This window comes from Austrofundulus limnaeus, unplaced genomic scaffold (genome assembly GCF_001266775.1).
Source record: "Austrofundulus limnaeus strain Quisiro unplaced genomic scaffold, Austrofundulus_limnaeus-1.0 Scaffold0, whole genome shotgun sequence".
Taxonomy (NCBI): Eukaryota; Metazoa; Chordata; class Actinopteri; order Cyprinodontiformes; family Rivulidae; genus Austrofundulus; species Austrofundulus limnaeus.
The window spans coordinates 10,172,041-10,184,040 of record NW_013952402.1 but is presented as its reverse complement, the minus strand read 5'-3'; the positions used below and the strand labels follow the sequence as shown (position 1 = coordinate 10,184,040).

The 12,000-nt window shown below is 37.9% G+C and overlaps 1 protein-coding gene across 1 annotated transcript in view; it reads right to left on the bottom strand.

The window, feature by feature from the left end:
• Positions 1-8,373, bottom strand: part of si:ch211-250c4.3 (uncharacterized) — a gene marked incomplete at its 5' end in the record, with an annotated part of 25,996 nt that extends 17,623 nt beyond the window's left edge. Inside the window, 1 exon segment of the mRNA XM_014002697.1 lies at positions 7,556-8,373. Coding sequence (XP_013858151.1) covers positions 7,556-8,373 — 818 coding nt within the window.
• Between the last annotated feature and the right edge of the window lie 3,627 nt (positions 8,374-12,000).

The window sequence follows — 12,000 nt, the reverse complement described above, 5'->3', positions numbered from 1 at the left end:
CACACACACACACACACACACACACACACACACACACACACAAACACACACCCTGCTAAACTTCCTCTGAGTTTCCCCCGAACTGCTTGAGTCAGCGGGTAGTAAAGTTTCAGACAAGCAGAACTGTTGAGGTCAGATCAGCAGATGAGCAAAAATATAGAACAATATTTAACACTTTGTTTTTCAATGATACCAGGCTGCCGTGAAAAACATTTAGCATTTAAAATATGAGCATCATAAAAAATAATTATGAGGCCAGAAGGAAATCTGATATATTTATGGAGGTTTTTTGTATTTGTTTCCAATATCTGTGCTGTAGCTAAAATACTTTCCTAAACATGACAGTATTGGAAAGGAATGAAAAGCCAGATGTGCGTGGAGAATCCAGATAGGGAGGAAGGTGGGGAGATCACGTAGGCTGCTTCTCCCAGTCAGACGCCAGGCTTTTCAGCACACAGATAGTTTGCACAGATAGTTTTCTATATATCTGCTAAAACCTTGAGAAAAGAATACATTTTACTTTTTATTCTTCTCCTTTTGGTTAAAATGTAGGTCACTTTGAAATCATGTAATTAGATTGTAAATTTGTTTAATCTTAAAACATTTTAGTCTGTTCTTAATGTGAAACTGGATTATAAAAATATTTATASTCATTGGGAAAAAATATTTTTTAAAAGGGTCCCACTTAAAGGCAGGAGAAAACAACTTTAAGAGTTATATGATTTAATGATCCTTGGAAACACCTTAAATACAAGACTGTCTTCCACAATAGTTAGACCAGACGGTAGTGTGTTTTCATCTATCAGGTTAAGCAACAMAACCCACAATGCTTCAGGGGTCAGCACAGCAGACATACACAAAGCATTTGTTTTTTTGCTGAATGCCCTACCTGGACTCAAACCTGCAGTTTCGGGAGACAGGGCCAGGTGGCAAATCTGTGATTTTTTCTGAGCAAGGGGCCATCAAGTGGCCACAATATTCATGGAGGGGCCAAGTATTTGTTCAGCATCCTTGCACAAAAATCTCTGGCTTTGTTAAGGTGTATATATTTAACCAGTCACACACTTAAATACTTGTATTTTTTTTAAAAAGCTTGCACAATACATTCTCCTTATAAATTTCACATGCATTTTTACARTACATAGATAAAATACTCTCAAACACACAGCATGTGAGAGAATCCATAATTTGTGAGTTGAAAGACTTTTTATGCAGGATTGTTCAAATTTTAAGAAAAGAAAAAAAGACTTCTGTCAGCTTGATTCATGCTGGACTTTTCTATTGGTCTCATTAGCACCTCTAGTGTTTGGACATGGAACTGCACCCAGCATCATCCCTCTTGGGCAAAGGACAGATGAGTGACAGGACAGGGGTACCTCAAGGCACCAATCAAATTTCAGCAGGGGCCAATACCCCTGTAGCCCCGCCCCTAGAACTGCCCCTGACTGACCACCAAGCTATCATAACCTCTAATACAGAACAGAATAGAATAGAATAGAATAGAATAGAATAGAATAGAATAGAAAAGTCTTTATTGTCCCGCCAAGGGGAAATTCAGGTATCACAGCAGCATTAATAGGTTCACACACTAGTTTAATAAGCTTTTAATGGTGACTCTAATACTTTGTAAATCAAAATTCAAGCATATTTAGGAAACGTAAAGTATCTCAATAAGTTGCAAATGTTAGAAACTAGTTGACAAACAGCATTTGTAGGGGAGTCCGAAAATTGTATTGAGTCGTGGTGGAGGGGAGTGTCTTCATTTTCTCACATAAGTTGCAGAGACTTGCAATTTGGTCACTTAAAATTATGAGAAACAAATTTTCTCTCAAAATGCTCAGTCATGATGGGCATTTCAAAGCCTTCTCAAACATCTCTCTCAGTGTCTATAACTCCACAGTGTGAGAGTTGTATTTTGACACAAGCTCCTCTATCACAGAAAACGTCTGTGATTACAGCCAGTGACAAACAAAAAGTATTTTCAAAGCTATTCCAAATGTGCCTGTCAGCATTTCAAAATGACATYCTAGTAAAAGGAATTTGAATCCATTAGAACAAACCATAAACGGGGCAGCTTCCAAAGTGGACACAAAGTGGGCAGAGGTGGGTATGTTCTGGTGAGCAACAAAATGCAAACACTGTTGCAAGTCATGAACACACAGTTAAGCTGTTATTTAAAAAAAACTTACAGCTCACTGGTTCCTCAGTTACAAATTATTCAAAACAACTAACACTACAAATTGAAAATTTGCCTTTTATCTCATAACTTTGACTCACCATCTAATCTCCAACTGTCCTGGCAAGATGTTTTTCAGGACTACAAACATTTTTACATTATTTTTTTCTTTTGTTCTTTTTTGTTGAAAGAGCTATATCATGCTTTCTTTCATTTCTTTCTTTTTCACATTTAAATAATTCAGTTTGGGTTTATATGAAGTGGAACTGCTATGCTTTGGTCTGAATTCCTCCTTATTGAAACTCCACAAGCTCCTCTTTCAACTTTTTTCTGAGGTGCGTCTCAGATCAACTTGTTTTGAAGCTGTTTCTTTAAATCCAAACGAGGCACTTCACACCCTGCGCCACCTCCAGCTTTCAGACTGGTTTATTCYAGTTTGATGGAAGGGTTTACGTCTGAAACGTTTTATGTACAAATGAATTAAAAGATGTCAAAAACAGAAGACCTGTCCATCCAGCCTTACATGTTGGAGCCAGAGTCTGACCCAGAGCCAGAGGAGAATGAAGACCACTAAATTGTAGTTGGCACGTCTAGACCTTATTCAGAAGTTACGTCTCAAATTCTGTGATGTAAAAATTCAGAAAACTTAATAGAAAATAGAGAAAACCGAACAAGTTGAAAAATATAACAGAATATAAWAATATCGATACAGCACCAGGAGAGACTTTTTTTTTTTTTGCACTTCTAGAGACTTCAAGTGCACAATAAAATGTATTTAATGGCTAAAACGTGGATTTTTGGCCTCTCTAAATATGTAAACTTTAAGACTGCACATTTCTTCAGCAGTTAGAAGAGAGCTCTGGGGGTGGGGGGTTTCTTCATGGAGTTTATATGTTTTTCCTGTACTTGTGTAGTTTTTTCTGGTTACTTTGGTTTAAAAAATGTTAGGTTAACTGGAGATTTAAATTAACCCGAGGTGTGAGTGGTCCAATGATTGACTGACAACATGTGCACCCCATGCAGMCAAATGACAGCTGGAGAAGGGAGCCAGCTCTCCTCCACCCAGAACAACAAGCAGGTAAAAAAAAAACAGATGGCTGGATGTACAGTCATCTATTTACTTTAATTCCAAGCTGTTTCCTTTTCAACATATTCTTTCTCGCTTCCGCATTTCTCTTTAAACTCAAACTCCTCAGCCTGGAACTCAACAAAGTCAATGAAAACAATCATTTAATGAGCTGGCAGGAACATCTGTATTTTTCTCCCTTTTATTGTGCACGTCAAGAATTTAGACAAAGAGTCTGAGAAGGTGTTTGACTTTTTTAGACTAACATTAATGAAGCTCATATGCTTTGAAAAATGACACCACATGGAATCACATGTGAAGACAAATGTGTCCACATGGTCYCTGTTTGTGCCTAATATTTAGAAATATGAAAACTATTCGCTCAGTAATGCCTCTAACTTCTGAACTCAGACTTTTCGGAGGTTATATAATCTATTGTTTCTTTTAATGAAATTCAGAAGACGAAGAAGGGGGGGGAAATTGGGGTGGGCACAACAAAAGTGTGTAATTTTCACATATTTGAGGAAGGAAAAGCCAGCATCCCTCTACAGTGGACTAAAAAAAGTTCAGTTATTAGCTGTGGTGACAAGTGATGCTGGTGGTTGGGTGGTGGGGTGGGGGTGTACTCCATCAAACTGGCTTTCAGCAGTGTACCCCGGTCCATCTTCTTGGGCCCCTTAAAGCCACTGCCACAGTCCAGTGCCTCTCCAGAGGAACTATCAAAGAGCCTTTATCTCTGTAAATATTCTAGTAATTTGAGATATTCAACACCTATTCGATACATCAAGGTACGTTGCCAAGCTCTGGGGTTGGAAAGCAGGGAGGGTCCGGATGAAAGAGAGGCTGGTGGTCAAGACGGTATCAGCTGAAAAAATCTCCAGTGAAGATGAACAAGTGTTGCGTGATGTGCAGGAACATTAAAGCTTTGCAGTGCAACGTAACAAATTCCCTCCCCACCTCACTGGTTCTCTCTGAGGGTCTACAAGGTTCTCATATTCAAACTTTATTTGTGTTACGGCAGAAATAAACTAACTTTTAGAAAGTTGTTTACAAAGGCTTTGAGAAAAACACAAGAGAGAGACATTCAACCTGTTTAAATATTTTGTTCTGAGACATAATGCCTGCAACTTTTAGCTGAGCTGAACATTTTCTACAAGTTTTTAAAAGTAGAATTTTATTTTGACATGGGGCACCGACCCAGCATAATTTTTACAGCTATTCTGGGACATTTTTAGCATTTATATGTGAATRAAGACATTTGTAGAAATGGTGCTGTGTTTAAAAGGACAAGAAAAAAAATAAATTTAATAATAATGTGTATAAAACCAAAGGGGCCATGGTTTTAGATGTTGCAGAAGTTCAAGTTTTTGTTTGTCAGTTCACCACCTTCAACAAAAATATATCGGCAACTGCTCAGTGTTTTGTATGAAACTTGGAATAGGCCTAATTTTCATGAATCTTGTTACTTTTGGTCATGCAAGAAAAATGCAAGTAATTTAGTCTGACATTGTAATACATTCAACCTACAATGTGTACACACCAACAACACAATATTATGTTTAATGATATATTTGCACAATTAGTGTGAGATGTAAAGGAAAACAAACAATGAAAATTACATGTAAAAGGGCTTCAAGTGTGCTACGTGATCATGACTGTGCAGCCTGAGTATTAATGTTAGTACTGAGTGTCGACACTGTTGGGTCACTACTGGTTTTGTTGTTACAAAGTATAAAGTGTGTTTTTAATGTCATGTTTCAAAGTTGCTGCCTTCCTTCCACAAAATCAGCGGTGGGCACAATTCCCCTAAAGCACTAAAGCACTAATARGGGGAACTAATTTCCTGATTAGTGCTTTAGGGCTTTTTCCAAATTAAAAAATTTATTAGTGGATTAGCACTTGTTAAAGTGCCTGTGACATCAAATTTTTGTAATAATTATGAATGCATTTTTGGACAGATAACATTGCAAAAACATATTTTATACCACTGAGATGAATAGTTGATGAGATATCTGCATGTGAAGTAACAGGAAATGATGTCAAAGGGGAATGTCTGAATGTAAATAGAGAACCGCTACAATGGCTAACAACACAGACTGTAGAGAAGAATCTGATGTTTCTTTAGATTATTTTGTCTCTATCAAAGAGAGATGAAGAAAAGCCAGAGTTCAAAGTATATTGTTTTAATAAACAAAGACCAGAGAGTTTCTCATCTTAAAGCATTCCCCTTTGATGTCACTTTCTGTTTCATATTCGCTGAACCAAATTCAAAAGAAAATACGCCAGTTATGTGACAAAATAGGTAAGATCGTGTGTTTTATGACACGTTTCTTAAATATAAAGACGTTTACTTTGACTTTTTGTATTTGAAGGATATGCACGTCACAGGCACTTTAAATTTAAAAGCTAAATTTAGAAGCACTAACTGAGGTCTTTAAATGTTGTTGATCAACATTAATGTTCACAGCTGAGGGTGAAAGCTGTCACACATTTTGTTTATATGTGTGTCAATTATAGGTGACAATATATGAACTCAAATACAGCTGTGGAAAGTCAGTGATAAGTCTTAAGAGAGCAACATGACAACATGTGACTCATGTTGTCTGTTGAAGAATGTTGATGGGTTCATTGGGTTATTTTAGTGCTTTAGAATTAGCTTTTGCTAAAACTTTCAGTGCATTAGTTCTTTAGAATTAGGGGACCTAAATATTTGAGTTAGTGTTTTAGGGCTAGGGGAACAAATTTTTAGATTAGTGTTGCCCACCACTGCACAAAATCTATCGACATGACTGACAAATGGTAACCTGGCATTGCTGGAGATCACACTATCTGTGCTATCAGATATATGAAGAAGCGATGTTGTTGGTTATCTTCATGACAGAAAGCACAACATCGGCAGAATCCTATCACTAATTGTTGAGAATACTGTACAGGAACACATGTGCTGAGTACAAACTGTCAGTCTAACAAAGTAGGAGACAACAAGGAAGGTGGATAACGGTAAGATTAAGATACTGTGGACTTCCAGATTCAGACTGACCAACAAGTGATGACCAACCAACCAGGCTTTGTGGTGACTGACAAATTACACAAAAAGGAAGTGGTGATAGATGTAGCAACGCTTGTAATGTCAAGAAGCCAAAGAATTATCAAGGGCTGAAAAAGGATAATAGAGAAGAAGTATAAAGTCAATGTGTTTTTGATACCAGTGGTCATCAAAGCACTTGGTGCTGTGAACCCTCAAGCTGGAAGAGTGGTTCCAATACTTTCCAGGAACGTCCTCAAAGATTTCTGACCATAAGAATGAGGTTCAGGGAACAGCTAAGATGCTGAGCAGAATCCTCAAGCTACCAGGTCTCTGGTGGAGGACTCGAGCTTGACATAAAGTGAAAATGCGACCCACTCATGTGGGAAAAGTTCAAAGTTTAGTTTTAAGTTATTACAAGTGACTTTAATCTGTTTTGAAAAATAGCTAAGTAAAGATCAAATTGACTATGCTTTTTAGACAAGTACAGATCTAGCTCGATCAACACTAACAAAATAAATATCCTCCCCTTAGGGAATAAAAGCTTGGAGCAAAGTGCAATAAACCTTTTGTTAGTACAAATCCATCCCTATCTAAACATCCCTGCTGTCTAAAACAACAGAAGGTATTCATGTGGAAAACTTTAAGGCTGTATCACATTCCTTCTCTAATAGTCATTGGTAATGACAGACGGTCCTGAAATTTGACTGTGATRTTTTCAGGAACATCAAACAGATGATTTCACAGCTGCCAGGTGCTCTCCCTGAGCCCTCTGTACCTCTCCATTTTGGAAGTGAACAGGAAAATAACTGTTCCCGTAACATGATTGAAACACGGCCCAGCTTGTCTACTTGAAGAAGAACAGTTGCTTTTTGTCATTTTCTGTCACAGGAGTAGGTCAAAGCACAGAAATGAGACCAGGGCTGCCGTTTACTGCTAGCAAGTACATAAAAAAAACATTTTAAAACTAAAGACCCACCTTGTGTACATAACTACCTGTTCACCTGGTGACATAGCGGCTGGGATGAGTTTAAAATTAGAGTTAATTATAGGTGACTTAAAATATCTCTGCTGCTCACCTAAAAGAGATTTTCTTCAAGCATGAGGAAACCATAATTTTCYAAACACAACAAAGCTGGGATTAAAACACTATACACAAAAGAAACATGAGCTGTAGCACAAATACAAAACCTTGCTAATTCTGATGACCAACATGAAATATGATCAATTAAATTCACTTAAAACAATAAATTCTAGGTGAATAAATGGTTACACTTTTTTTTCTTACCTCACTAAGTCTGCAGCATTCATCCATGTAATCCTTCAAACTGTCACTGGAGGAACTCCGTCTGGGAGTTTTTACCTTTGTCTCATTGTTCATCCTGTCCTCACATGTTCCAGAGGACTCCTCAACAAGCTTCTGATGCTCAGAACAAGTCCTTTCAGTTAAAGCACCAGCTTCTTCAAACTGATCCAGTTTCTCTCTGTTGCCTCCTTCAGAGTTCATTCCTGAAGCCCTGCTTTGGTCCATGTCATCACCCAGGTACAGTTTTACCACAGCTGATGAAGGACTGAAATCCTCTCCCTGTTTGAACATGTTTTGATCTCCTACCATTGTATTCAAAATCTCATCAAAGTTGTTTACCTCCTTAATGTCAGAGTTTCGTGAACTGGTACTTWGTTTATGAGGAGAAGAAGTAGGGTCTGAGTTTAGGTTGCAGGAAACACAAGAGGACTCTCGACTGTGGACCACAAAGCTCTGCTCCGAGCCCGTCGGGGTCGACGGAGAGTTAGCTCCACTGGGTAGTTCCACTCCAGAGTCCTCCGATTCAAACTTGTACAACCTCGGGAGCTGAGAGTCTAAGAAAATACCAGTCAGGTAGCCTGATCCCGACTCTGCCTGCTGGTGCTCAGAAWTGTCTTTGGGGTGGGAATTTGGCTCAGAGGACGTGATGGGGTCCATGATTTCCTGATCAGAAACCGACACAGATGAGATCGTGGAGATGGAGTCATCGCCCCTTGGTAGCTTTGCACGAAAGTTGTTAAAAACCTTCATTTTTGTCAGGACAACCTCGTTGTTTAGTACTGCATCCCGGTCTCCTTTTCCTGTTACAGAGAGAAAGAAATATACCTTCATTGTAGCAGAACTGAATTATTTATGGGCAGAACATCATTTTGACAAAACTTCCACAAAAACATCATTATTTTAATGCCACTTTTGCGTTGCATTTACATAAATCTTGCCTGGGGAACAAAYGCTCTTATCACCACAATTTAAAGCCAAAAGGGTCCATATGTRTAAATAACCTACATTAAAACTCATCTCTTCCACAGTTTTTCCCAAACACATCAAAAGAAAAACGTCCATCCCTTTTCTGATCCCACTTSTTCTCTTTCAGGGTTGCTAGTTGCAGGTGCCGATCTCCAGCAGTCAACAGGTGAGAGGCAGGGTCAGTTCAACCATTCACACCCAATGAACATAACATGCACGGGGTTTTTGTTAGGCTGTGGGAGGAAACTGGCCGGCTCCACACAGTGTTGTTAATGTGCATCAAAGGAAGTGAGCCACAGAGGACCTTGAAATACCTGAGCTTAAGCCAAATCTCAGGAAGGCTTGGGGCTGCAGGGGGATGTGAAATTACTTCATTAAAAGATTTTCAGCAGGAACAACATTACATAATATATGGCTGTTATTCAACTATTATTCATTTAAACAGCATTTAGAAACCAAACCAATGTATTTTTACCTTTTCTTTTTATGTTAGCTGCCTAACGCTAGTCTAGATGYCMCTTTTTTAKTTTGAAAGGCATGAATACWTTCCATTGTTTTGATGCTTTAGTGAAACCCAAAGCATCTTGTTCTTTTACTCAARTACCACAGGACAAGTGTCATTTGTCAGTGTTCCCTATACTGGACCTTGATCTGAGGCTCCACTTATGACCATTACAGTGAGCAGCCATATGTGTCYTCTACTTTTTTCCCACTATGAAAAATCTGATATGTCTCACTATCATTCAGTTTACATTCTTTTCTCCTGCAAGCTTTGAAATCGAAAAAAGAATGCACCCTATCCCAAATGAGACTTGTGTTTTCTTGTTTTGCTTGAACATACAGTATAATACTACACCGGTCTAATTGAATGAGTACAATGACTGCGTTTAAAGATTACACTGAGTGTAGAGGTTGAGGGACTTCCTGCAGAGTGATTCTGAGTTCTCTGCCAGGAAAAACACAAGATTAAAAGTTCTCTGAAGTGGTAAATCGAAGGCATTTATCCCCTCCAAGGGGAAATTTGAAGGTGGGAGTCTCTTCACTCAAATTTTCTTTTATTGTATATCAATAGACGTTAAACAAAGGTTCTTTGGCTTTTTATCACTAGGTGCAGCAATGCATCTGCAAACTAAAAAGGAATGTTGACGTTTGCACATGAACAATCCCTTTCCTCTGAGTGGTTTTCACGGACCAGAGACGGYGTATGAAACTTACAAAGGTAGAGTTTTGTCTGTAAAYTGGCAACAAATGAAAAACTGAGAGMAAAATGTCTTTACAGTGAGCTACTTTAGAAAATTGAAATCAAATGAATGAAAACAATAGTCAYGATTACAGCAGGGTATTTTCCTCAAAGCCTTTTTATGTTGGTTGTGAAAGCTTTGGCTGGTCAAAACACACCTGCAGCCCTGCAAGATACCGGTAGTCATTGCTTTGATATGCTTTASTTGAACTAAAGCAGGTCTGCCTAAACACTGATAGTCCTGTGTTTGGATGTGCCRTATCAGCTTCTAAAGGCTCTGAACCTGGACTCTACCCATGTTAAACAAGTCTATGTTTTCCTACCTTTGGTTCAACGCAAAAACAAGGGTTCAGCCTTTGAAAATGTCGATGGAAACTTGGTCTGTTTTCATATGGTGCTGTCATATATCCAGAATCTAACAGCTCAGACCCTCAAAAAGAAAAACAAATGCAATTATTAAATAACATTTCAGTTTGCCATGATAAACAAAAAAACATCAAATTTAAAAGAATACTACATATTACTTTGAGAAAAGAATGTAAGAGCTGCAAAAAACAACCTCATCAACAAACTTTGGGGGCTGATTTAGGAAAGGTTTGCATGCATAAAAAGATGTGCAAACTTGATAGTGCATRCAAAGCTGATTTACAGATCTGGTGCCAAGCTGGCAAAGTGGTTTGTCAACCGGATGTGGGCCAGGCCTGGCAATGTTGGCTCTGTTTCTAAGACAGTATGCCACAACTGGTCTGTTTGTGGTTTGGTTTATGTAGTGCTGGCTCATGCATGGACCACCTATGGCAAACCACATTTGGGCCACCAAAGGGCTGTCATTCTTTACAGTATCTGGACCAAGTGTTAGTTCATTGTGTGGACCAGAACTGGGCCAGACAAATGTTGCTATGTGGAAACCCTTTAAGTAAATTATCTTGACAAATAGGTGTCCTATTCCAACCCTAGTATTTATGTCAAAGTAATAAAAGTTTAATTCTTGAAGTTAAATCTATTTATCACCACCCTGAGGATGTGACTAAGTGATTGACATAAAGGGTAAAAATCATATACACTTCCTGGCCAAACAATAAAGTCACCATCAAAAAAAGGAAACACTCTAATATTTTGTTGGATTGCCTTTAGCTTTGATTACGGCACACATTCAAGCCCATTCTCAAAATACCTGCACATTAATTTCAAGGTTTCTAATGACAAAGAGGAGAGATGCTTTGAACATTAATGGAATTTCTAAAGTCTGAAGTACAGAAAGTCTTTGTGTTTTCTTTTTATTGTATAGAATTTTTTGTTTAATAAATAAATTAATAGTCCACATTTACATAGCAATAATAACACTAATTTTAGCATACCAACATTACACAGAGCAGAAGAAGTTGCAACTACAGTTTTGGTTTCAAAAATAAATGTGAAATCTGGCAGAATGGATGTTATCATTTATTTATTCATTCACTTAAAAACAAACAAGAGAATCTATACAAACAATAACAACAAAACAAGTCATAAATGAAATAAAAACAACCAGAAAGAAGAAATATTCTTATCATATCTGCCACTATTCCCCCAAATAAAATTCCAGCAATAATAATATACAAAGCAAATTTACCTCAAATCAACACATATTATGCCATATTGTACTTCTTCCACAATTTCACTTTTATCGTTTAACAACATACACATACACAACATGCACATTTTAAGTTTATTCCACCATCTTGTTCCTTGAATCAATGTACACCGTTCCTTCAAACTGGTTCAAAATCTAGGTATCACAAAAATCTCCATTCCCTTAACAATATAATAACTCTCTGAACCATTTTTATTGAATGTTTAAAAGGTTGCATATTTTTGCAAGACTTACACATAACCTGGAAAATATTAACTAGCGATGCACAATATCAGCATTAACTTCAGTATCGGCCAATGTTGGTCTTTTTCTAGCATATTGGTATCGGTCTGATAAGTAAAACTGGGCCAATAATAACATCCGATATTGATTTCCTGCTTGTCGCTATTTCTGTTTCGGGAGGGGGAAATGGTTGGTCGAGTGGTATCTGTCTGGTCATAATAGTGATTTTGACTCTGCAAAGTCAGGAGTAACTGAAGTAGAGAGCCATGTCAGCGGTCTGGTCAATTTCTATGGTATCAAAAAAGAAGATACAAGTGTGTGTGTGTGTGTGTGTGTGTGTGTGTGTGTGCGCGCGTGCAGCATTGT